Source organism: Mesoplodon bidens, assembly GCF_964165515.1.
Source record: "Mesoplodon bidens genome assembly, chromosome: 7".
NCBI classification, from domain to species: domain Eukaryota; kingdom Metazoa; phylum Chordata; class Mammalia; order Artiodactyla; family Ziphiidae; genus Mesoplodon; species Mesoplodon bidens.
The window spans coordinates 114,658,657-114,685,708 of NC_138164.1; the positions used below are offsets into that span (position 1 = coordinate 114,658,657).

General features: G+C 58.9%; 1 protein-coding gene across 1 annotated transcript in view; it reads right to left on the reverse strand.

Moving 5' to 3' along the window:
* The window catches only part of KCNQ1 (potassium voltage-gated channel subfamily Q member 1), a 350,679-nt gene that overhangs the window by 245,942 nt on the left and 77,685 nt on the right, over positions 1-27,052 (reverse strand). The window contains exons 3-7 of the mRNA XM_081239644.1: positions 11,045-11,171; positions 10,499-10,577; positions 10,027-10,123; positions 9,311-9,451; positions 426-536 (exon numbers count right to left, since the gene is read on the reverse strand). Of these exons, the coding sequence (XP_081095770.1) occupies positions 426-536; positions 9,311-9,451; positions 10,027-10,123; positions 10,499-10,577; positions 11,045-11,171 (555 nt within the window). The remainder of the gene's footprint in view (positions 1-425; positions 537-9,310; positions 9,452-10,026; positions 10,124-10,498; positions 10,578-11,044; positions 11,172-27,052) is intronic.

A 27,052-nucleotide genomic window follows, 5' to 3' on the forward strand; every position in this document is an offset into this window, starting at 1 on the left:
TACATACACACAGAGTGAACTAGAAGATTTTAACGCCCATGGTCTACGGTCTCCAGGAAGGACAGGAGTCAAAGCCGCCCCAGGCCACAGTGCAGGACCGCTCCCTCCCTCACGGCTTGCACCTCTGTGGTTCTGTGGCAGCCACCATGGGCGCCTCACCCCTACCCTCAGCGGCCGAATGAACCGGACTGCACCCCACTATTTGCCATGAAAGGCCTGGTGATCGCCGCCACCCACACTTGCTCCAAAGGACCCACTGGGGGCTGGGAACAGGAAGGCGGCGGCCTCCAGAGGCTCTGAGGCAGGCGAGCTGGGGTCTGAATGCGCCCCCTGAGGGTGGTCTGCTCACAGGGGCCCCCTGCCAGCCCCAGAGCCTGGAGGAGGCTGGGGAACTGTGGAAAGGCCCCCCAACACGGAGTACCTACCGCCGGAAGCGCAAAGAAGGAGATGGCGAAGACGGAGAAGCAGGAGGCGATGGTCTTCCCGACCCACGTCTGGGGCACCTTGTCCCCGTAGCCGATGGTGGTGACAGTCACCTGCAAGGACGAGGGACAGCGGTCGGCACTCAAGCCCCAGAACCTCAGGGCGGGCGTCCGTCCGTCCAGCCTGAGCCCCGCGCTCCCTCCGAGACCTGCCGCCGTGCAACAGAGGCTGGCGAGAGAGCCCAGCACCGAGAGGCCGGGCGGCTAAGAGCACGGTGCTCGAGCCCGCAGGGTCTGGGTCCCCCAGGCTAATGCTGCAAAGGAAGCAAGCCCCAGCGTACACACGGGAGCTCAGCGCCGACGGGGGACAGCCTCCCCGCCCCACTCCCTGCCCTGTCCCCAGGAGGCCTGCCAACCGGGCCACCGATGTCGCTGTGCTCCAGCCCCCAGGAAGCCGGAAGCTCCCACAGAGGCCCACCCTCCCCAAAGAGCCCGGCCACGATGACACGCCACTTCCTGATGCCACCCCAGGCACCAGATGCTGCGTTTGCCCTTTTCTCGGAGGGAATCAGACGCAGCTTGAGCCTTCTTCTACACGGGGGAGCTGTCCGTCCAGGGCGTGTGCCGGGACAGTGGGGCTGAGGGGCTGCTTCCACCCCACCCGCACCCTAGGCTTGCCTCTGCTGGCATCTGAGGCTTGCTCCCCGGCGGGGAGTCCGGCGAGAGCCCGACAACGCCATCCTGCAGGGACTCAGAGCCCACCCTGGCTGTGCCGGCCACGCGGCCCACACCTGTCCACGCCAGAGTCTGGGTGCTTGAGGAGCCAGCTCTGCGTCTGGCAGGGGGACCAGGGCGCCCAGAGTCCCTGCTCAGACCGTCAACACACGCGCTCAACCCGTGGTCTCACCAGCCCTGTGCTGGGCAGCCTGGCTTCCCCCTTCCAGGGCCCCCAGCCCAGGCCAAGTGAGGACGGCCCCCGGCAGCTCGGGAAGTTCTGCACGGAGCCTCTGTAAGACCCCCCTGCCCCCTGAGACCGGCGGGGAGCAGGGCCTGGGGAGGCCCATTTCACAGATTCCACTGAACAAGGCCCAGGTGGGAGGTGGCTTCTGCAGCAGGGTCCTTGGGGCCCACACACGTGTCCACGCAGACAGGGACAGGCACACAGGACAGCTAGGAAGCCCCGGGGCAGAGGCGAGAGGCCCTCAGAAAGCAGGAGTGACCAAGGGTCCGGACAGCGGGAAGGACCACAGTGCGGGAGCCCGTGTTACACCACAGAGCACAACCTGGGGGCAGCGCGGGCGCACGCTCCCGCCCGCCAACACCCACCACGCGACTGTTCGTGGTTCCGGCTCCTGTGACTGCCACACGGAGCATTTCCTGGCAACGTCACCATCCCTCAGACACAGGTCCACACCCGCTTCCAGTGTGCTGCCCGTGCACATGTGCACACACACAGATGGCCTGCCACGGAGACAGGGAGCCGCACACGCACGCTGAGACACGCTAAGGCAGTGACGAGGCACAGGCATGTGTACGTCCCACACGTGGCACAAGGTCACATAAAGAGGGGCCGGTGCATGGCCCAGTACCTGCAGGGTGGAGCAGGCCAGCCTGAGGCCTTGGGCAAGGCTGAAGGCCAGCAGGCAGATAAGGGGCCCAGGGGAACCTGCAGCGCCTCGCCAGCAGCCCCCAGAGGGTCTGTGCCCCTCGTGTGAGGCCTGGGCGGCAGCTGCCTCTCAGCACCTGGGTGCACGGAGCAAAGGCACGTCAGGGCTGCAGATGGGATGGGGCGTCCGAGACGCCGCAGCCAGTGTCTTCTGGAAAATGGTTCTCATAGAATTATTTATTTATGTGTAAACATACAGTGGGTCTATTTTTAAATTTCTAACTTTTATCTTCTAATGCGGTATTGACAGACGTGAGCCCCGTAAGCAAAAGCTTTTTGGGGTCTTCAGTCACCGATAAGGGCGTCAAGGGGTCCTGAGACTCCAAGTTCGAGAATGGCAGCCATGCAGGGAGGCAGGGGCAGGGTGACCTCTGAGATGGACCTGAGTGTGGCCCTCACGCCAGGGGGCAAATTTTAAGCAGTGCCAGAAAACTCGGGCCTCAAGACAAATAACACATAATACAACCTTCTAATTATCAAAATTAAGGCAAAAAAAAAAAAGTCCAAGACAACTGGGAAACGGACGTAGGTGGGATGAGGAAAGGGGTTGGCCTCGAAGACCCTGGGGGCCGAGCGGTGCGGGCAGGCCAGCGGGTGGGGACACCCGAGGACACCTCCCTTCTCGGACAGGAGCACTGGAGGCTGGACCCCATGTCCTCGCCCGCCTGGCTGGGGGTGCTGGGACTCCAACGGCGGGGCAGCAGGAAGAAGCCAGGGGAGCCCCGGCCAGGTGTCCCCCACCCTGCGGTGCGGGGCACACTCTTGGCTTCTCAGACTCTGCCACAGACCTTCTTTGTCAAGTTAACGACATCCTTTCAGCTCTTTGAGGAAACAGCCCATCCCCGCAGAGCTGTTTGTTTTTCCTGAATTCACAGACACAAGCAGCTCAGGAATGGGCCGTTTTATAGCCTGCGTGCTCGGAACTCGCCCCCCATGGCAGGCGATCTGGAATGCAGAGCTGCATGTCCCCTGGGCACAGCCTCGGGGAGACAACTCAGCCAGGGTGCTGAGCCCAGGGTGCGTCCCCCTTCCCCCGTGTCTCTCCCTCCAGGGACAGGGCAGTCCCCCCAACACTTTGTGTCACAAGAAGCTGGCGCTGGTGTCATTTTATTTCCTCCTGGACGCCGGCCTCCGGGGGAAGCGGGAGGGCCAGCCCAGAAGCCCGGCTCCATAGAGGACACGGTCAGCCTGCAGCCACCCTGCAGGCCGTGGCCATCTGTCCAGAGGGAACGGGCAGCCAGGAGTGGGAGTGAGGACGGCGCCAACGTGGACACTAGGGGCTCGCACCGGGGGAGGGCACCTCCGTCTGGCCAACTCATGACCATGCTGTGAGTTTGGGACCACCTGCCAGAGGGGGAAACGGAGGCCGGGGGGTCTCACCACTACTAAGTGACGGAGCTGGCACCACACCGAGGCCTGCTCATCCCCAGGCTCCTCGGCAGGACAGCCGGAGAACAAGCCCAGGGCCAGAGGCTGCCGCGCTGAGGGGTCTGGGGCTCGCCCAGCCTCGGGCCACCAACCTGCCCAGAGGAGGCTGGAAGGACGGAGCCAGGGAGAGAGTACCTCGGGGGAGGAGAGCTGTGGACAGAGGGGAGGCTGGGCGGGTGGCAGGACTGCCTCAGGACAGCAGAGGGTGGAAGCAGCGGTCCCAGGCCCCAGCTCCAGCCATCGCGGGGCTGCCCCAGGAGACCTCGGCCAGGCTTGCAGGGGACACCGTGAAGGGGACAGAGGCCGGCACGTGAGGGCCGAGGGGACAACCCTGCCAGGCTTGCAAATTCTGGGTAAAAACAAAAGCAAACACATACCCCCAAATAAGCCCGCTTCCTTTCAGAAAGGGAAAAGTCAATAAACGAACAGAAACCCACGCAGGCCCAGGGATCCTCGTCGCGTGAGTGCATTTTCTCCCTATGGAAACCTCGGCGCCCCGGCCGCTGTACTCACGGGGAAAGGGTGCGGACTGTGGGGACGGGGTCAAGACCTTTCTCCCTCCTCGGGAGGGGCCCTCAGGAGCTTCACACAGCGCCTGGCGGGATGCTGTGGACAGCCCCGGGCCCTGCCCAGGCCGCGCCCACCCCACAGCATGGCCGGGCTTGTGGCCCCTCACGCAGGAGACGCTGCCTCGAGGGCTCAGCTCCGGTGTGTCCTCCTCAGGGGGCCCTCGCTGACTCCCAGGGAAATCACGGCGTGTGTACCACGACCGACCACGAACAAGCCCCACGGGGCTGACCCCCTGCTGGGCCCCAGTGCCCAGTGCAGAGCGGGACTGCCAGGATGTGCCTGGTGCCCAGGACCAGCCCGGCCAAGAGGCCCCAGTCCTCCAAGGAATATCTTGGAAGCAACAGAAAGAGTCGCTACCTTCCTGGGATCGTGGTCCCCTCAGGGAGCCCCACGTCAGCCCTCGGAGGTAGACCTGCCGCCTCCCATTTTACAGATGGGGAAACCAAGGCACGGAACGGTCACATGCCCTGCCCTGGTCCCAGCGCGGCTGCACGGTGCACCCACCCCTCTGCGCCCCACTGCCGGCCTGGCGGGAAACACAGGTCCCTGGGGGCCAGGAAGAGCCAACACACATAGGCGCGCACACGTGCACATGCGCGTGCGAAGAGGGGCCGCTCTGTGAGTTAAGGTGTTAGAGGCTGGGAGCCGGCCGGGGCAGAGCTGGACCCTGGGCACCAGCAGAGCTAAGGGCTGTGACTGGGCCGTGGCAGCCACGAACACTCGAGTGTGAATTAGGTGGCTGGGGAGTCACTGCCTGTCAGCCAGCCTGGGGGCGCTGCCAAGAGAACCGTGGCCAGTAACAGCCCCTAAAATTCACAGCCAGCCTTTGCTGCACCCTCGCTGGGCGCCAGATACCCCGGGCTCTCTGGGTCCTCAATGACAACCCTCCCCAGCTCACGAAAACAGGCACCCAGCTTATACCCAGGGAGGCTGGGTAACCTGCCCAGGGCCACTGAGCAGGTCAGCAGTGGAACAGGATGGCTTCACACCACGCTCCCGCCCGTTTTACCCCACTACTTCCTGTTTCACTGTGTTTCTGACGCTGACCATGTTTCTCTCCCTCGAGCTGAAACTGGAAAGTTCTTACCCCGGATGACAAGAGCTGAACACACCCCTCACTGGGCCTGCTGAGTCCATGTAAGAACATCGTCCCAGGGGGTCCCTCAGCGGGCAGTAAGTACAGAGAGGCAGACCTGCCCTGTGGACCCCTACTCGTCCCACAAAACCCAGTCGTAAAGGCCCTTCTCTGGCTGGGCTCCCAGAGCCCACGGTCTCAGCCCCATACACAACTGTCAACAGGTGCAGGATGGGATGGGGGCAGGTGGCAGCCTGGGGTCCTGGAGACCCTCTGTTCTTAGCTGCATAACACCCCTGGGCTTTGCATGGAGTCCAAGCAGAGGAAGAGCCTTGAAGGGCTGGGGGCCTGGCCCACCCCACCCCCCCACCCCAGGCCCACAGGGCCTCGGTTTCCCTAGCTCCAGATGAGGTTCTGACCCTTGCTCCACCCACTGAGCGGTGCCGACAGGCCTTGCATGTGAAAAGCTGGGAGGCCCTGTCCTCACCCAGATCCCCCACTCGGCCCCCAGACCCTTTTGGTCGCACTCTGCCAGGATGCAGTCCGGCCTGGAGAGCCAGAACCTTCTGGAGCCAACAGCTAAGGAGCCAGACTCTTGTTTTAAATGGTGGCTGAACGCAGGGGCGGCTTCTATAGCCTTTCCACTCTAAATTCTAAATTTAGATGCAGGGGGTAAACAGAGCCCGGCAGCCTCCTGACTTGAGGGACCCCCGGGCACTGAACAGAGGAGCCCGTGTTTGCAAAAACTGCTTCCCCTCCACTCAAACTTTAACACAAACAAACGCATTTTGTTCCAAGGGCAAAGAAAAAAGTCTTAAATCCTCCCCAGCACCTCGGCAGCCAGGCGTGGGGTGCCACACCCGGGGTGAGGGGGAGCTCTCACACCCAGTCAGGCATCCCCACCTGGGGTAGCGGGAGCGGAGGGGACCCTCAGCCTGGAAACTGAGGCTCGGTGAAGGGAGAGACAGTCTCGTGATGTCCACCTGGGACGGCGCTGTCCTGGGCTGAAGGGTGTCCACCCAAATCCATGTCCACCCAGGCCCTCAGAACGCAAGCCTATTTGAAAAAATGGTCTTTGTTGATGCAACTGCGTTCACGATCTGGAGAGGAGATGGTCCTGGGCTCCCTGGGTGGGCCTGGCACCCACTGACCAGTGTCCTGATAAGAGACAGAAGGTGCAGCCACAAACCACCCAGGAGCACTTGGGGCCCCAGAAGCTGGAAGAGGCGGGAAGGACACTCCCCCGGAGCTTTTGGAGGGAGCCGGCCCTGCAACCCCGTGATCTCGGACTTCTGGTCTCCAGATCCATGAGAGAACGCAGTTCTGTTATTTTAAGGCACTCAGTCTGTGGGACTTTGCTGTGGCCGCCCCAGGACACTGATGCACCCTCTGTCCTGGGGGCCGCGGACAGAACCGCTTTACGGGCACGTCAACTGATTCATTCCCTCGCCCAGCAAACACCGGCCAAGCCTGGATGCTGAGGATGCTGGGGCCACCCCTGTGGCACCTACAGCCCTCCCGGCGGCTCCACACGCAGCAGTGGCCACTCCCCCCAGGAACCCGCCCTCCTGCCCTGGCTCCACAGAGGAAACACAGCAGATGGCCCATCCCAGCGGCCCAGATGCCCTATTTTCGGGTCTGTCTCACACATCCAGCCAGAGGTGCCGGTCTGGCGTGGACGCAGCGTGGTGATGGGCAGTGGCCCAGCCAGCAGGCCTCTCCCTGTCAGGTGCCTGGTGGCTGTACCACCTGGTAGGCAGGTCTGTCCGCCCTGGACGGGGAGCCACGGGGCACGGCAGGGCTGGGCTCGCTCCCCTTGTGGCCCACGGAGCCACGCAGAGGACAGCGAGGGAGAGCCACCATCGGGCTCAGCGGCCAGCTGGCTCCGAAGCCCCCAGCCAGGCTGCTCTGGCTTGCGCTTCCTGAGCTGTTTGTCCAGGACGTGCCAGAAGCACAGCCCATAACTCGAGCCGCGGCCGCTCCACCCGCCTAGACAGCTGCAGGGGCGCCACCGCTGTGAATGGGAGTCGTCTGCCCAGGAGCTGGGTGGCGGGGGTGCCGGGCCCGCGGGAACAATGGCCAGGCCGGGGCCGCAGCTGATGGCGAGGCTGGGGCACCGGTGCCAAGCCGGGCACAAAGGGGCCGTTTTCCCGGCCGGCGGGCGGATGTTTGCACAGGTGTGCGAGCGGGAGCGGCGTTCGCAGGGGCCGGGCTGGGGGCAGCTCTGAGCGGCCGGGAAGGCGGGGGCCAGTGCCAAGGCCGAGCACCGCTTATCAGCCGAGCTGCGGGCCGTCACCCATGCGCTTCCCACTGCGCCATCCGGCCCCGGGGATCCTCCCGGCTCTGGGGATCCTCCCGGCTCTGGGCATCCTGTCCCTCCACAGGACCTGCCTGTCACCAGGATGCGTCCCCTCCCCTGCCCTGCACTGGACTGTCCCACCGAACCTGCCGGGGGGATGAGCCGGGGGCTGCCACGCCCGGGCCCGCGGAGGCACGGGCCTGCAGGGGGGCCGGCAGAGCTTGCCTTCCCTGGGCGGCCTGGTACACTGGAAGCTTCCAGAAAAAACGCTGACTCGGCCAATATCAGGAGCCCCTCCCCCAACACGTGTGGACCTCATGGGGGTGTGGGTGGAAGCGCACGGAGCAGCTTCCCGCCCCACCCGGACCATCTGGGATGGGCCTCCCTGTGGAGGCTGGTGGGGAACCTGGGGAGAGAGTGAACCCCTACCCCGCTTCCGGAAGGAAGCAGGTCAGGGACAGACACGGCCAGGGCCCGGCACAGCCACTGCCCGGACCCGGGACCCCTTGGACCTGGTGCTGCCCCGAGGCCTCAGCCCAACCTCGTGCAGCCTGCGACCCTCTCCTCTCCCTGGCTGAGCGAGCCTGGATGTCAGCCACCTAGCTCCCAGCTCCAAAGGGCTCCCACCGGCCACCATCAGCTTCGGGCAGCTCGTAGCCAGGCCGGTGTCACCCACTCTGCTGCTCAGGCTGTTCTGGACCCCATGGCCCCTGGCACCCAAGCGCACCCCACAGGGAAGGGGGAGAGCAGAGGCCAGCCCACGGCCCAGAGGTGGCCCACGGAGCGGGCATTCGGGCTGCCCCCGCCTTCCCCCACGGCCAGGGTCTGTCGGGGCCACCTCAGGGCCCCCCGCATGTGCTGTTCCCAGGCCGGTAAGCTGCTGGCCACCCTGCAACTGAGAGCCCAGGACCTGTCTCCCCACAAGGCCAGAGCGGAGGGTTTGTTGAGGGGTGTCCTCTGTGCCCTGAGGCCCACACACCAGTGATGCTGGGCTTCCGTGGTGAGCAGGTCCCCGGGGCCCACGCAGCTCAGACGTCCTGCAGCTGGCGGAGACCCCTGCAACCACCCACAGCATGTCCATGTACTGCCTGCCCCCCCGCGCCGCACGTCTCCCTTCCCCACCACAAGCCTGATCCCTGGAAGGAGCCAGCCCACACTCCTGGCCACTTCCAGGCCGAGGCCAGGGTGCTGGCTGCTTGCAGGAGCGGGTCACAGCACACCCAAGGAGCCCAACTTCACAGGCGGGGGAGCCTCGAGGCCCCCAGGACAGAAGCCAGGGCACCTCTGTGTCACCGCTGCCCGGGGCCGGCTACAGAATTTGCGGGCCGGATGCGCAGTCAAAACGTGGGAGCACTTTCCTTTTTCCCAGCATCCCCTGACCTGTCATGGTGGCTTCTGTTTGCTCTACAAAGTCACGCTCCTTGGTGCAGGGATACTTGAGGGGCCAGCACAGAACCTCACAGACGCGGGGCACAGGGTGGCGGAAAAGCCGGCCCTGGGGAAGGTGGGAGCTGGGACCGCGTGCGGCCGTCGTGACCCCTGCACAGTCGCTCTCCGTCCTGCCAGACTTGCCTCCCAAACGGCAAGTTCGAAGCTAAAAACCTTAAGGACCCCACAATGGTGACTGTTGGGCTTTACGCGTCCAGCGCGGGGCCCTTCTGTGCGCGGAGCCCTGTGCCACCCGCCCATCCAACTACAAACCTGTGCCCAGGCGGGGCTTCAAGCGTTTGGAGGGGTGGTCTCAAGGCGTAAGATCTTGAGAAACCAGAGCCCCAGGGCGACATCCTGGCCCCGCCCCGCCCAGGCCCAGGGTGGGCAGTGGCCACGTGGGCCCGAAGGTCCCGACTTACCACCCCCCACCAGAGGGCGTCTGCGTAGCTGCCGAACTCGACCTGGCCCGACTCATTCACGGCGTCCTTCTCGGCCAGGTACACGAAGTAGGAGGAGAAGATGAGGCCCAGGAAGCCGATGTACAGGGTGGTGATCAGCTCCTGGGAGACGGCAAAGGAGGTGTGACCAGCCGGCGCCCACGGGCACCTGGGGCCCTGAGCACCCGTGCCGGGCAGACATCACAGGCAGCGGGGCCTGCCGGCGGCAAGCCCCAACATTTCCCACCAAGTTGACATAAATGCCAGCATGTCTCACATGCAGACATCGGACTTCAGCACTAACTTATTTTTCCCAACTCGTCAGTGGCAGTGTTGGGTCTCAGCCTCCAGGGACGAGGCCAGTGCCCTGGACCACCGGCCCGGCTCTGGTTCCCGCAGAACCCCGGTGAGATGCAGGGCTGGGCCTCACGAAGGGGTGCGGGTCAGCCGCCTCCACCTTCACGGAGCTGATCATGATCTGCCCCCGTTTTAGATTTCGGGGGCTCTCGGACCCTTTTCCATGTGGCATTTCTGTCTTTCCATCTGCCCGACAGTCTCTTGTCCCAGCTTGAGGAACGTGAGCACCATCTGCCTGGCAGGCTGGGGACACTGGCCCCTCAGGTTGGGGGCAGGATGGCCCAGCGGGCTCAGGCCGAGGCGGGGCTGAGACCCTGTCCTCCCCCCACCGGACCACCCACCTGGCGGTGGATGAAGACCACCGAGCCCAGCAGCCTCCACGTGCCCCCCTGGCGGTCAACGTGCAGCATCCTCAGGATCTGGAGGAAGCGGATGCCCCTGCGGAGGACAGGTCGCTGTGCGCCCCTCCCCCATGCGCCCTCCCCTCCCCTGTGTGGCCCTCCCCCATGCGCCCCTCCCCCCTCCCGAAGCCCAGGGTCAAGGTTGGGGCAGCACGCCACGCCCGGAGCTAAACCTGTACATTTCTCAATTCCTTTGGCCCCCAGACCGCCTTCTGGGGGCGGCCCCAGGATCACCCCAGTTTACAGACAAGCAGACTGAGGGCCCCAGACTGTTAGGTCCCAGCCTGAGTCCCAGAAGTGAGTAAGCGCTCCTGCCCACCCAACTCAGCACCGGCCCTGAGCCTGCCCCCTGCCCAGCACACGGCCCCGCCGCTCTCACCCCCCGCACCGGGGAGCCCACAGCCCCGCCTACCTGATGGCCGAGGTGGCAAACACCTGCCCTTTGGAGCCCACGCAGAGGACGACCATGGAGGCCACGACCACGATGAGGTCTGGAGGGGACAGTGCCACCGTCACCAGCCTGGCAGCTGGACACCAGCAAGGAGCCTGGCGGTCAGGCGGGACAGGGCCCAACAGCGGGGACACGGAGATACCTCAATGGGGAGACCAGGCCCTCCGCCCCAGGCACGTGCAGAGGCCACCCGAGCCTACCTCCCTAGCCCTGTCTTGCAGGCCGCTGAGGGCAGCGGACGCCCAGGTTGTGTTGAGCTTGACCAGACCCCCTGCCCTGTGAGCAGCCTCTTGGGACAGAGGACCTGGGCGCTGAGGCTGGCTCCTGTGTGGGGGACCCGGGAGGTCACCCCACTGGCCTTGGGATCCTGCCCCGTCACAGGCGGAGGAGGGACTCTGCCTGGTGGTGCTCGTGATGGGGGTCCGCCTGCCAGATTCTGGGGGAGGGGGCTCAGCCCTTGTCAGGAAACCTCGGGGTGAAGCTTTCAGGGGGGCGGGCGTGACTCACCGATGATGGAAATGGGCTTCCGGGCAAAGCGCAGCCGGCCCCAGATGCCCACGTACTTGCTGCGGCAGCCGGCTGACCAGAGGCGGACCACGTACTCCGTCCCAAAGAACACGACCAGGACGATCTCCTGCGGGGACGGAGGGGCGTGAGCTCACCTCGCGCCCCTCCCCCGTGCGCCCACTGCGAGCAGGCGGCCTGGGCCCCGGTCTGCTGCATCGCCCACCTGGACAGGCCCAGGTCCACCACCGCACTCAGTACCATAGAAAAAAGCTTAGACACTATGACCAAGTGGGATTTACACCTGGAATGCAAGGACAGTTCAGCACATGAAAATCAGCCAATGTAATACATGACATTAACAGAACGGAGGGAAAAAAATCACATGGTCTCCTGATCACAACGGATGCAGAAAGAGCATTTGACAAGATTCAGCACCCTTTCATTATAAAAGCAGTAAACAAACTAGGAATAGAGGGAAACTATCTCCGTGTAATAAAAGCCATATATGAAAACCCCACAGTGAACATCATATCAATGGAGAAAGGCTGGAAGCTTTTCCTCTAGGATCAGGACCAAGGCAAGGATGCCCACTCTCACCACTTCTATTCAACAGAGTACTGAAGTCCCAGCCAGAGCAATTAGGCAAGAAAGAGAAATAAAAGGCTTCCAAATTGGAAAGGAAGAAGCAAAATTATCTCTGTTCACAGACGATATGATCTTATGTGTAGAAAGCCCTGAAGATTCCACGCAAAAAACCTGTTAGATCTAATAAATGAGTTCAACAAAGTAGGATACAAAGTTGATCACAAAAGTCGGTTGCATTGGGCTTCCCTGGTGGCGCAGTGGTTGAGAATCTGCCTGCCAATGCAGGGGACACGGGTTCGAGCCCTGGTCTGGGAAGATCCCACATGCCGCAGAGCAACTGGGTCTGTGAGCCACAGCTACTGAGCCTGCGCGTCTGGAGCCTGTGCTCTGCAACAAGAGAGGCCGTGACAGTGAGAGGCCCGCGCACCGCGATGAGGAGTGGCCCCCGCTCGCCACAACTAGAGAAAGCCCTCGCACAGAAACGAAGACCCAACACAGCCATAAATAAATAAATAAATAAATATTTAAAAAATTAAAAAAAAATCAGTTGCATTTCTATACACAAACCATGAACAATCTGGAAGAGAAATTATAAAATAATTCCATTTACACTAGCACCAAAAAGAATAAAGTACTTATGAATTAACTAAGGAGGTGGGACACTTGTACAATGAAAACTAAACAATATTGTTTAAAGAAATGAAAGACAACAAATAGATGGAAACACATCCCATGTTCATGGATTGGAAGACTTAATACTGTCAAGATGTCAGTGCCACTCAAAGTGACCTGTAGACTCAATGCAATCCCTCTCAAAACCCTGATGACAATCTTTGCAGAAATAGAAAAAGCCCTCAAATTCACACGAAATCTCAAGGGCCCCTGAATAGCCAAAACAAGATGTGGTCCATCCACACAACAGAATATTCCTCAGCCTTATAAAGGAAGGAAGTTCTGGCACAGGCTACAGCGTGGATGGACCTGAGGACCTTGTCAGCTCACTTCCAGCTGGTGCCCTGCCCTGTCCCCACCCTGCCCCAACCCAGGGAACACAGCCCTGTCTGGGGACTTCTGCTCCCACTGGGTGACAGGTGGACAGGCCTGCTCCCATGCCCGGCCTTGCCTTCCCCCACCAGGGAGCCCACCAGGAGGGGGTAACCGGACACTTGTTCCCAAATATCCATACTTAGGAAGGAATACTTATACCATCCAGCTTGTGTTTGGGGCAAGCTCAGGGGATAATGGGAGAAAATGTGGGAAATTTACCGCTTTCCTTTTGCAAGAAAGTTCTTGGTTGGCAACGTCAAGTTCTTCAGGGTGGGGGTATGTATGGTTGGGGTCACGTGGGGGATGGTGGAGAGTGAGGGAGGGTGGACGCTCGCGGGCTCTGTGGCCTCAGAGGGTCATGCTGGTGCCACCTCTGTCCTCAGCTGGAGGGTGGCTGAGGGAAGGGGCCATGTTTACCTGCCCGCCGCCCTCTCCCCGGCCCCGGAGCATGCCTGCCCTGGTTGGCCCTGGACATGGATCTGCTGAGTGAGTGAGTGAATGAATGAATGAACGAATGAACGACCGATCAGACCGACGAACGACCGAGGGCTCCCTGGTACCAGGGCTTCGTCTCGGGCGTGTGTTTCCCGAGATTCTGGCCCGGCCAGTCCTAAGTGGGTGTGAGGAGGAGAAGACAGACAGGAGGCCCTAGCAATGAACGCTGGCGTAGCGGTGTAGCGGCTGGAGGGTCCGGCTTCCAGTGTTTGGCCACCTCGACAAGGGCCGCAGAGCCACCTCCTCTGGGTCCCCAAAGCTGAGACACCAGTGCTGGCACCTTCACAGAGGCGGGGTCACCGGACTGCTGATGGCCCTGAGGGGGCGGCCAGAGTCCGCCAAAGAGCAGTCCTCAGGGCCTCCATCCCAGCTCTGCAAAACCATACGCCATCGGGCTGCTCAGCCACTTAGCAGGCTTGTTCTTATTTTGATGCATTATTTTGTTACTTAAGTACCTTCTCCAGCCACGTCCTGAGCATATTCAAAGTGGTAGAAATCTTATAAACATCAGGTAAGAGCTTACTTGCAGTTCAGTCTTGCAACAGACCTTTAGATAAATAAGTAACTCCCAGGGTTGGCTGTTGATGCTGCGTCTCCCCCTCCCCCCGGATTATCCTGGCCTCGAGCTCAGAGCTACCCCTGCCCTCTTGGGGCTGGCAGGCTGGGGCTGGGGGACTCTCCCTCTGGAGGGGTGAGGTGTAGGAATAATTTAAAACAACGCTAATCCCCAAATCCCGTTTGAGTCTGGAATGCAGCTCGAGGCCGGGCTGTGCATTAATGTGGCCCCGCCGGCATGCTGGGCGGGAGAGAGCCCGGACCGGGGCGGGGGGAGCACACATTTGCTCCAAGATGAAATGATCCCCACACCATCAGCCTCGAGCGCTGGGCAGGGTGGCACTTGGGGCCAAGGCCGGGGCTTCCGGACTGGCCGCCGCTCGCCGGGACCTCCAGGGCCTCCCTGTGGCACCGGCCATCACCATCTTTTGGAGCCATCTGTCCACTGACCTGGGTGCCGGGAGGGCGGACAGGCTGGCCCGAAGTTCTGGACCTGCAGGGACTCTGGAATTTTTTCACCAGAGGGGCCTGGGCCACCCTGGGCTGGGGGCTGCTCTGGGGGCTTTGACTGGGCTGGACTGTCCATCTGTGGAAGCCAGTAGGCTAGGGCCTGCCAGAGGGCTGACCCCCCAAGTCTTCCTGTGGGGCTGCCCCTGACTCAGGGGACAGCAACCCCAGTCCAAAGCAGACTCACGGAATGGCGGGGCTGCCTCCTCTTAGCTCCGGGGAAAGGGGGACCAGCCTCCAGCCTCTGTGACCCAGACCCAGAAGGATGACCCCCGCACCCCTACCCCCGGCCACCCTCCTCGCCCTGGGTTTTCTCCAGCCGGCAGGGGCAGGCCTGCAGCTCGGCTGTCTCTGCAGACCAGGCCCTGAGCAAGCCCCGGAGGGGAACACAGAGGCCTCAAGCTCCCCCCAGAGCCTGCCCACCTCAGCCCCTGCCTCCACACCCCAGTTCCAGCCACGGCCCTGGCCCCATGGCCCACACTAAGGGTCAGGGCTCGCCCTGGCCCACCTGAGAGCCTGCCGCCAGCCCAAGGCACGCCCCCGCCTGGGCCCAAGTGCTCGGCCTGGGACCCTGTCCTTCCAGCTCCTCCCCACCCCGCCCCCCAGGTCCCCACACCCCCCTCGGTCCCGCTCAGGCCCCACCATCACACCTGACCCCTCCACTGATAAGAGTCAGCCCAGAGGCCCCTGTCCGCGAGCCCACGTGGTGCCTGCGTGCCCGCGTGTGAGCAGGGGTCAAGGATACCGGCCGGAGCACGGCCCTGAGCTCTGCCCCACAGATATGGGGAGAAGGGGCCGTCCTCGTGTCAGGGACCTCCGCTAAGACCACAGTCACCAGAGGGACGAAGGGCCCCCTCCCACCTGGCCACTGTCCCTCAGACAAAGCAAGGTCGCCTCCCAGCTGCAGTTGGCCTCATGGACCAGGGACCTGTGAGCCGGCCGGGCGCCAAGACCAGGGCACAGGCCCGAGAATCCCCCGCCTGCGGGAAGCAGACCAGGCACTCAGATGTCAGGGCTCCAGGCAGCCACGAGCCCCCCACCTGGCGGCCGTGCCCCTCCTTCTGTGAGTTTCAGAGCAGCGGGTCCTGGGCTCCCCATGTGTCTCCCAAGCAGCAGGGTTTGGGGTGGCTCTTGGCAGTATTATTTGTAAAGTTTAGAATTATTTTAAGAAACAAAGTTCCTAAGAAACAACTCAATTAAAAAATGGGTATGAAACTTGAATAGGCATTTCTCTAGAGAAGACATACAGACGGTCAAGAAGCACATGAAAAGCTGTTCAACACCACTGGTCATCGGGAAACGCAAATCGAAACCACAGCGAGACACCGCCTCACACCCATCAGGATGGCTACTATCAGGAAAACGAGATAAGTGCTGGCGCGGATGCAGAGAAACTGGAGCCTTGCGCATGGTGGGCGGGAATGTAAAATGGCGCGGCCACTGTGGAAGAGTGTGGAGGGTCCTCGAAAAATTAAAAATAGAATCACATGTGATCCAGCAATTCCACTTCTGGGTGTAGCCTCAAAAAGAAAGAAAGAAAGAAAGAAAGAAAGCAGGATCTCAAAGGTATTTGCACACCCGTGTTCACAGCAGCGCTATTCACAACACCCAAAAGGTGGAAGCAACCCAAGTGTCCGTCGAATGAACAGATACACAAACTGAGGTCCATCCACACTAAGGAATATTATTCAGCCTTAAGGAAGGCAATTCTGACACAGGCTGTGATGTGGACGAACCTTGGGGACATACACTCAGTGAGAGAATCCAGACACAGAAGGACAAATCCTGTCTGATTCCACCCACATGAGGTCCCTGGAGGAGTCACATCCATAGAGACAGAAAGTAGACGGTGGGGTCCCGGGGCTGGGGGAGGGGAGTGCGTGTGTAATGGGGACAGAGTCTCTGTTTGGAAAGACAGAAACTTCTGGAGGCAGATGGTGTGATGTTTCCTCAACAGCGTGAATGTACTTAATGCCACCAAACTGTGCACTTAAAAATGGTTAAGGTGGTAACCTGTATGTTCTATGTATTTTACCACAATTTCAATAAAAAGAAAGCCTTTTGGTGGCTGCCAGGAGCTGGGGGAGTGAGGAATGGGGGCCACTGCTGATGGGTGCAGGGTTCCCTTTCGGGGTGACAACAAAGTTCTGAAACTAGACGGAGGTGGTGGTGGCGCAATGTTGTTGACGCGTTAAATGCACTTGAAAACGGTAACCTGTGTGGCGTGTGTGTTTTTCCACGACACAAACGTCCCCTGCCCCCGGGCGCTCTGTGCTCAGGCCTCTGCCTGGACCTTGGGGCTGGCCCCGCGGGGCAGAAACAGCCGTCCTTGAGCCTCTGGCTCTTAATCTTTGTGGTCCATTGTTAGTTCACTGTTAAATGAGCAAACGGAGCCCAGTGATTGCCTGCAAAGGCCACTCGGGTGCAGCCGCGTCCCCAGTAGAGGACAGTGCAGGAAGTGAAGCACAAAGGCCAGGCCGCACTGGACACGGACGGGCACTGGACCCCCGAGACAGAGTGCGGCGCCGGGCCGAGGGCACCGGCTACCAACAGGATGCCCAGGGCCCTGCTTGCTCTGCACGAGGAGGCCCTGCCGTCGGGCAGACGAACGCTGGGACCCCCGAGCTCGACCAAGTTACAAGTAAGGGGAACCAGCCCGCACCCGCCTTCGGCGTTTTGGGGTAACGGCAGTCAACAGCAGATCCGCAAATCCCAAGAGTCAGGATAAAGGTTCAGAAAAGCAGGTGCTTATCTGGGTTTTCCAGCCCCGGTACACAAAGGGGAAAGGGTGCGGATTCCTTGGGCGTTTCGTAATCCCCGTGGCACCACTGCCCACCCCCCAGAAGGGTGAAGGTCCACGCGGCTGTCTTATCTATTGTTTCGTTTTTATCAGCTCGTGAATCCCCCTCATCCATCGGGAAAGTTGTCTAAAGCCCGATGTGTTTTGAGGCTCAGCCCTGCCCGCATCGCCTGGTTCAAAAGCGCTGGGAACGGCCCCGCGGAGCACGGCCCCCGTGTGACAGATAGCGAGCCGGCCTGGAGGTTAAGCCCCGCGCATGGCCTGTGCTCAGAGCCTAGCTTCTTGGATGAAAGGGTTTGTTTTGTTGTTTTTGCTAAACAATAAAGGAAGCCTCATGGATCCTTATCGCTACCGTCCTGGTGCTCAGATGTTACTGCTCTGTTATCTTCATAATGAAAAATCAATTTTAAAGAGAGTTGGAAGGTTAACTGCCGTGAATTAAGCGCTGAGCTTTGTGGGGTGGAGGGGTGGGGGCCGACGGAAAGCAGAAATTGGGGTTGAGGACAAAAGGCACGGCACCCTCCCAGGCGGCCCTGTGGATGCCAGACGTGGGCAACTCGGAGATGGGGCCTGGGGGACCCACTGCGGGACCTCCTGGTCCCTCAAAGGCTTCCGGGTGAGAAGGACGCCTGTGCTTTCTGGGGTAAACAAGATTTCACCAGACAGATGGGGGAGCCTGGAGGAGAGGTGGACTTGGGGGCCAGACCACGCCACCCATCAGGGCCAGGGGCGCCGGCCACCAGGGTGAGGTCTCTGGAAGAGGTGTGGGCCGCCTGGCCCTGGCCAGGTGTCCCCATGGGGGGGTGCTGGGGTCCCCAGCACAGACCCCGGTCGGCGGGCTCCAGGGCCAGCTGTTCTACCTCCACGTGGGACCCGATAAGCCACAGAGGGGGACGGCCTCGGCATTCCCGGGAAGGTCAGCTGGCCGGAGGGCGCGGAGCAGGCGTGCATGCTGCTCAAAGGCTCTTTGTTCGGGGGCCTGCCTGAGGCCAGCTGCTCCCAGCCGCGCACCCATGTGAGGGCCGTGGGCCTCCTGGTGACATGTGCTGGGCACAGCTGGCCGCCCTCCCCCCACTGTGGAACACCAGCACCTCCACCCAGCCAGAGCTGCCGGCCTGGGGCAGGCGCATGCTGTGGCCCTGCACGGGGCCAGGATTCTGCCCGCCCAGGACCCGCTGGGGGGCTGACGCCCACAGCCCTCCCCACCCAACTCCCCCTGACCCATGGGGAGCCCCTCTGCTCGGCTGTGTCCACCGGTGTCACGGCATCCCTGGATGTGCGGCCACCACCTTGCCCCTGGGCCCCTCTGCATCCTGCCCGAGGTCCCAGTGGCCCGAGGTGGCCGTGACAGGGTCGGTGGGCCAGGCCCTGGGTCAGGCGCTGGGAGGAGGGAGGGGGTGGCTCTGTGGCCCGAGGGGCATCCACGCTAGGACAGAGGGGCAGGCCGGGCCCCCGAAAGTGTCCACCCTCCCGCAGGACAGTGAGATCCAGGGCCACCAAACGCCCAGGACTGCTGACCCGGGTCAGCCCCTCAAGCCCGCGGTGCCTCAGTGACCCCGTCCATGAAATGCGGGTGCTGGCGGGACCCACCTCCTCGGGCTGTGGGGAGGAAGGATCTAGAAGACAGGGTCGTGTTGAGTGGGGAGGCCTAGAGGAGGGCCCAACCCAGACGGGTCTCACAGCACAGACGGCCCTCCTGACTGGCGCCCAGACCCCGTCTGACAGATGCTGAACCCTTCGCTGCCTGTCTTGTCCTGAGCTTGCGTCCCCCCTCCCCAACCAGGCAGCAGCGCTCAGCCCAGCCCGGGGGACCCCTCCCCATGCCACCTCCTCAGCTGTCTGTCCAAGGCCGGGCCTATCTTTACCCCAGAAGCCCAGTCCAGCCCCGAGCCCACAAGGCACCCACCTGCTGCTCAAAGGGCCACATGGCAACTCCCTATGGGGTTTCCTTGCTCCTTGATGGGCCTGCATCCACTCCCCAGAGAGGGTCGGGTCCCCTGGGCTCCCCCTTGTACAGTCAACCCCAGCCCCATGGGAGCCACATTTGAACACTTCACGACGACTCCACAGGCTGAGTGGCCACTGGGCAGGGCCAAGGATGGCCCACCTCCCACAGGGGCACCTCCTCCACCACGAGCTCCCCGGAAACCCTCTTCCAGGGAGCAAGCAAAGCACAAGGACGTCCCTGGAGCAACCCCTTCCTGCAGCCAGCCACTCAGGACCCCACTCCGTGGAGAGCCAGGGTGCAGTGGGGGTCAGTCCAGGCCCCTCCAGCACCACTACCGCCCCCTTCGCCCTCTGTCCGAAGTTCTGCAAGTAACTGCAAACCCCAGCACCTGTCACTCTGGGCACAGCAAATGGGTCCGAGCCCCGAGGGAGCGGGTATGTGATGGGGGTTTCAGCAAGACGGGGGCCTTGGGGCACACCGTGCCCTGGCACGTTCTTGGGCCCGTTCTCGTGGTGGCCAGATCCCTCCCAGCATCGCAGGCGGTCAGGCTCAGCCTCTGGAAAAAGGCCTCCTGCCTAGAGCAGGGAGGAGAGCGGCGCGAGGTCATTTTAATTTCACGTGGACTGCCGGTGCCAACCCAACTAAAGTCACACGAGTTGCAGGTGGTTTAATGAGGTGCCTCCAGCCCTGGGACCAGCGACACGGGGGTGCCCAAGCGCCGCCTGCTTCCTCCCCACCTGGGTGTCCCCAGGTCAGCGGGTGGACGCGGTTTGGCGCCCTGACACCTGGCTGGCACGGGAGAGGCAGATGCGGCTGAAAAGAGGGCCCCCAGGTGGTAGTCCGGGCAGATTCTGACAAAGCAAAGCCTGCTCGTCCCCCAAGCCCAGGGTGCCTGGCAGATGGTGGGCACCCAGGAGGCATTTGGTAAAAAAACAGAAAAATGCGTGTGTGTGTGTGTTTACACAAAATATAACCTATATACTTTTACTGTATTATTATTTGCTTTTCACGAGTGAATTTCAACCACCCTGGGGAGATGCACTTGAGAAGACAACGAAGCCACTGGCAAGTGACGTGGGCAACAGCGTGGAAAGGACAAATGTCCCGTCGGCGTTGGGCCCGGATGGGGGCCCGGGAAGTGCCCTCCTGCATGCAGAGGGGCTGCTTTCATCACTGAATGCGGCCTGCGTGCTCCCCACTGGCCTCCTCTCCCTGATGGCCACGTAGGAGAGCGCTGCTTAATCCCCAAATAGTCAAGCCTTTTTGGTGACCTTGTAACCATTTATTTCTAATTGTATTGGGCTTTGATGAGAAAATGTAAACAGCTAAGTCTCAATTTTTCCAAGTGTGTTAGGTGTTTTTATGGCCACATAAAGTGACTGGTCTTTACAAGTGTTCCATGGGCATAAACAAAACACCTCCGTGATTAGGATCCATAGCTATAGTGCTGGTTTTGAAATGTGGGAAGAGGGCCTTCCACCATGCGGCCCACCACCCCGGAATTAGGGCCTGTAGCCCCAGCTGACTCCAGGCAGGGCAGAGGGGAGCCATCCCCACGGACCCTAAGCTCTTCGTGATGGTTGTTTGAAGGAGCCACATTTGGGGATGCTTGTTGCCTGGCTATAGGTAACAGGGACTTATTTGGGCTTACTGTTGGAATCTGAAATTGCTCACAATTGCAACGTGTCACCATCCATGTCTCTACTGATTTTTTCATCTGCTAGAATCATCCTGTGCTGAGAAAGATGCATTAAAATTTCCCGTGAGTATCACAGTCAACCCCTGCATTTCCAATGGTGCTTGCTTTACATATTTTGTTATGTTCTCTGATGCATAAAAGTTTTCTCCCCTAGAAATGGTGCCTTGTCCAGGCCGGTCTCAGCACGGACCCTGATGCTGTCCACGCTGCTTTTGTTTTTTCCTTTTGTGTGCACTTGCTGGGCATCACTTTGGCCATCCCTTCATTTTTCAACTGCCATCACCAGTTTGCTTGACTGAATTCCTCTGAACAATGTATTTGTTAAAAATAAAAACCCTTCTGACAGTCTCTGCCTTTTAACAGAGGCATTCAAGCCATTTGCATTTAGTGTAAAACTGGATACCTCTGGCTTCTTTCCACTTTACTGTCTATTTGCTATTTCACTTGGTTTGTTTCTTTCATTCTCTTCATAGTCGTCAAGTTGATCAGCATATTACCCATTTCCTTTTTATTCAAGAATTTGGGAGTTTCACTGAACCCTTCCATTCCATCACTGTGATCCTTCAGTTCCTTAACTCGTAACCAAACCTGCTCCGGCCTAGGAACAGTTTCCACTGTAGAGTTTCCCCTACGGCTGTCTCCCCAGTGAGGCAGGAATTGGCGTGACTTTTTTCCTGTCAGTGGCTCTGTGGGTGAATAAAGCATCTCCAATGTTGCTTTTATAGACCCCATGAAACCCTGCACCTTTTGCAAGAACGCTAACTTCACCTTGCAGTCAACTAGCATCCTGTGGTCAGACACAGACGGTGGGGACGTGGCAGGGAGCAGGCGTGGCAGACGGGGTCTCTGGGACAGGACTGAGGACAAGTGATGACTTCATTATGGGACATCTGCGTGCTGTGAGGATTCTGCTTTCCTTCCTTACAGCTACTCTGGCAACTGCCTGCTGTGACGATGAGAGATGGAGGACCCACCAGGCTTCAGAATCTCAACGACTCTGGAAACCAAATAAATTCGTTATTTGGTTTTTGCTTCCACATTTCAAGAGGCAAAACTCTCCACATGCGTGCACTTAGGTATCTGGGAATATCTTCCTCCCAAGCAGATAAAAAGAAGGAAACGACCCATCCTTTGCTTCCTTCCTTCATTTATTCATCCTGGTCCCAGCACAGTGACCCCCGCCCCCCAGAACTGCTGGGCCAGCTTGCCATCTTCCCAATGCTGGGAACACCAGAGCCCGATCCTTTGTCCATCCAGCTGCACCTACTGTGTGCCAGGCGCTCTGCGCGGACCACGTCCTTGATGCACACTCACGGGCCTGACATCTCCATGAGCCACTTGGCACACTCCTGCTGGGCACCTGGATGCCCAGCCCATGCCCGAGGCCACCCTCCTCCTGGGGGCTCAGGGAGGAGCACAGAGGGCTGGGGCAGCAGCTATGTGCACACGGCCTCCTTTCTGTCCTCAGCGGCCACCTCTTTCCTGAGCCTTCACCTTTGCGGCTCCTCCCCTGCCCCTCAGCCCCCTTCTCCCCTCGGTGCCACCTTCACAGGGGTCTGCTGGCCCGTCCCCACCACCAGCTTCCTCTACCGCCCAGTCCTCTCATCATATTAGAAGCCCCCTGGTTTCCCCTCACGAGGTCACCGTTGTCACAGTGGGATGCAGGGCCGGAGCACAGGAACCTCTCCCATCTCACTCTGGCTGAGTCCCGGGCTCTGAGCACAGCACCAAATCCAGGACCCGGGCTGGGCCGTTAGAACCACGGGCGACAACAGTCCCTGAGGGCTACTCGCCCCTCACGCCAACAGGGGCAGGTCAGAATGACCCCCAACCTCCCTCGCTCAACAAGTCTGCCCCACTCGGGCGCCATTCGGGGTTGACGTGTGTCCCTCCCAAATTCGTAAGTTTAAGTCCTGACCCCTCAGGATGCGACCTTATGTGGAAACATGGTCATTGCAGATGTGATTAAGTTGAGGTTACTAGGATGGGCCCCTAATCCAATCCAACGGGTGTCCTTATAAACGGGGGACATTAGGACACACACAGGAGAACCCCATGTGAACATGGGGAAGCAGAGATCAGGGTGATGCTTCCACAAGCCAAGGAATGTCCCTGGTCACCACCAAACCACCAGAGCTGGGGGAGGCCCCCTCCCAGCCTCAGATACCAACCCCCCACGCCTTGATCACAAACCCCTGGCCTGAGGGAGTGGCAATGGTGCCGGGGGCTCCAGCTTGATACCACGGCCAAGCCAAGGGTCCCTGGGGACGTCCAGGCTGTAGGCCCTGAAGCTTTGTCCTCCTGGGAAGGGGTCCCGGAACATCAGTCGCCCCTTTCCCACTCCGTGGAAAACTCATGATGCTGGCGGCCAGCAGAAGAGAAGCCAAGGCCCCAGGTGGGAAGAGGGGGTGTGGCAGGAGAGGCACCGGGGCTCTGAGTAGAGGAAAGGCAGGTGGGGGTTTCGGGGAGGCAGGTCCTGAGCCCCAGACAGGAGTGGCTGGCAAGGGCGGGAGGGAGCCCGCCGTGCCCACGGCAGCACCGTCAGCTGCCCGGCAGCCAGCTCTACAGGTATTTAAAGCAAATCCCCCATCTTCCCCAGGTGGGGAGCGCTGTTTCTGTCCACAGGGCAGCTACACGGGGTTGACTTTCAGCCCAGGAACCCCACTTCTGAGGGCTGTGTACCCCAAAGAATCCCCGCCCCACCGATCTCTGCCTTGGCCACTCGGCTCAGGGAGGAGGACCATGGCGGGGGGCGGGGGGGATTTTCTCTGCCGAGCTTCTCAAAGTGTGTTATTGAAGAATTGACCCAGAACTAGAAGCTGACCACAGCAGAGACTTGGGGATGAAAACCCTTCCTAAGGATCTGGTCCAGGCACTGCGCTGCATGCACTCAGGCTGCTCCCACCCGTGTGTGAGCGAGAGCACGTGCACGTGTGTGCGTGTGCGTGGTGTGCGTGCGCCCGAGCATGCACGCGTGTGCGCTCGAGCATGCACGCGTGTGCGCTGTGCACGGGCCGTTCCTTTGTGTCCTGACAGCTGGGGACCTGCTCTGATGCTGCACGTCTAGAGATTTTAATGACAGGCGTGAATTTAAACAGTTTTTTTTTTTTCTTTCCTTTCAGGAATGTTTTAAGGGATTGAGAGGAAATTGTGCACGGATTTTGCTGTTTCAAGAGCTGATATGTGAGCAGCTTCAGACGACGTGTGTTGTTTTAGGGCCGAAGTTTACAAAGTAAGAGTGTGACACAAAGGCAGCCACGCCGGGGACTTGAGAGCTGGCTACTTGGATTTCGCTCCTCAGAGAAGGGGCTGCCTTCCCAGGGAGCAGAACTGGAAGGAAACGGCGAAAGTCTGATCTTCAGCCCCCCATGTCCCCGCCCCCCGCCCCGACAGTGACCTGTTCCCAGAGAGCAGGGGCAGCCAGCAGCCGAGGGGATGGGGAGGGGGCTTGGAGCAGCTCTGGGCCAGAGGGCACCAGCCCTCTGGTGTCCCCTCTCGGGGCACCCAGGAGGCCTCCTGCATTCCGACAGCTGCGTGTGGATGCTACAAACCCCACGGTCCCTAGGCTGCCCGGGAGTGACACCCATCACAAGACGGTCTTGTCCCCAGTCTGGGCTGGGGCTCCGGCTCCTTGGGGACAATGTCTTCGAAGACACAAACTATTGAAAGTTCCCTGAGAAGAAAAAGAGAACCCGAATAGCCCCGATCTACGAACGACATTGAATTCCTAACAGAAAATTTTCCCACTCAGAAAACTCCGGGCCCAGATGGCTTCCCATGCTCTACCAAACACCCACAGAGAAACACAGCAATTCTACACTAGCTCTGCCTAAATCAAAAAGCAGGGACACTCCCCAACGCATTCTACGAGGCCGGTGGTACCTAACGCCAAGAGCAGTGATGTTATAAGCAAACCACAGATGCATCCCTCGTGAACACACAGGCAAAAACTCTATGCTAAATTTTAGCAAAGCAAACCCAGCAATATATTCTTTTAAAATGCATCGTGACCAAGTGGGCTTTATGTTAAGAATTCAGGGTTGGCTTACATTTGAAAACCTGTCAGTATAGTTCACCATATTAAAAGTCAGAAAACACAGGGAATCATCTCGATAGATACAGGAGAAGCGTCTGACGAAATCCAATAGCCACTCTCGACACATGCTCTATTCCCAGCAAACTAGGAAGAGAAGAACTTCCTTGGCAGATAAAGGGCACATATAAAACCCCAAAACTACGATCATGCTTAAGGGGGAGAGACCACTTGTCTCCCCACAAGATCAGGAACCAGACAAGGACAACTCCTCTATCCTCACGACCAAATCTTGTCATGGAGGTCCCAGCCGGGCCATCAGGCAAGAAAGAGAAATAGAAAAACAGAGAGATTGAAAAGGGTCCCAGCCAGCGCATCAGACAAGAACAAGAAATAAAAGGCACAGAGATTGAAAAGGAAAAAACAAAGCTGACTTTATTTGGGACACCATGCTCATCTCCACAGAAAATCCTAAAGAATACCAAAAAAAAAAAAAAAAAAGCTTCCAGAACTAATAAGGTTAGCAAAGCCACAGGATACGAGGCTGACATACAGCAACAAACAATCCAAAAGTGAAATTGAGAAAACGATACCATCTCAGTAGCTTCAAAACCAAGAAATACTTGGTACCAAGTCTCACAAATTACATGTGAGATCTGTGCCCTGACAACTAGAAAACACAGATGAGCGATATTTTAAAATATCTAAAGAGGCACAGAGATCTATCGTGTTCAGAAAACTCGGCTTTATTACGACGTGTTTGATACCTGAATTCACCTAAAGACTCACCGCAGTGCTAATCAAAATTCCAGCAGGATTCTGGGGTAGAAATTAACAAACCAATTCTAAGATGGAAATGCAAAGGACTAGAATTGCCAACATACTTTTGAAAATGAACGAAATTGAGGGATTAACACAGCCTGATTTCAAGGCTTACGATAAAAGCCACATGAATCAAGGCAGGGTGATGGTGGCAGAACAGATTAGAAAGTCTAGAAACAGAGCCACGCAGATGGTCGACTGATTTTCATCAAAGGTGTCAAACTAATTCGATGGAAACAAGGAGCTGGGAGAACTGAATAACCACATGCACAAAAGATTTCACCTCCGTCCATACCTGTCACTGTATATAAAATTAAACTCAAAATGGATCACAGATCTAAATATAAAATGTAAAACTATAAAATATCCACAGAAAACATAGGAGAAAACTCTCGGTAACCTTGGATCCAGCAAATAGTTCTTAGACAGAACACAAAAAGCATGAACCTTGGAGAGGGGGAAAAAAAAAAAAAAAAGAAAAAAACCCTGAAAAATTGGACTTCATCAAAATTAAAAACTTCTGTTCATTTGAGAGATGCTGTTAAGGAAAAGCAAAGAGAAGCCACAGATTGGGAGAAAATAGTTGCAAAACACAAACCTCATCACTGAAATCTAATATCTAGACTTATATGTAAAATATATAAGCAACGCTTACAGCTCACTAATGTGACCAATGACCCAGTTACTCGATTGGGCAAAAACTGAACAGACGCTGGGTCCAAAAAGATATATGAACAGCAAGTGGGCACACAGGGAGATGCCCCACGTCACTGGTCACCAGGGAAATGAGATTAAAGCCATGGAAGGGGCCACACACCTGTTAGAACGGCTAAGGCATACGATTCGGGCAGTATTAAGTGCTGATGGGAACGCGGATGATGGAAACAGACTTCGATGGAAGGAAGGAAAAAACAGAGCAGAGTGTGGAAAACAGTTTGCAGTTTCTTAGAAAGGTCAACGTGCATCTAGCCCATGGTCCAGCATCCCAGGGATTTACCCCAGAGAAATGAAGACATATGACCACTCAAAAACCTGACGGCAGTAATCAGGGTGGCTTTAATCATAACAGCCGAAAACTGGAAACAGCTCAAATGTCCATCAGCCCGCGAACAGATAAACAAACTGGGGTACATTTTATCCTTTCCAATTAAAAGGAAACAAATTACTGAACGCAGGCCACAACATGGATGAAGCTCAAATGTGTTCTGCTCCGTGAAAGAAGCCAGACACAAAGGCTACAGAACTCAGGATGCCTTTCAAATGACGTCCTGGAAAAGGCAGGACCATGGGGACAGGAAACATCCGTGATTACCAGGTGCTGGGGGCGCGGGGGCGGGGGGGGGAGGGCTGCCAAGGGCACAGAGGGACTTTCGGGGGTGGTGGGAATGTTCTAGGTCTTGATTGTGGTGGCGACTCTAAGACGGTGAAGGTCTGCCAGGACGCGCTGACCTGTACACCTAAAGAGGAGAACTTTCAGCGAACGAAAATGAGACGGAATGAGAAAAATCACCAAACCA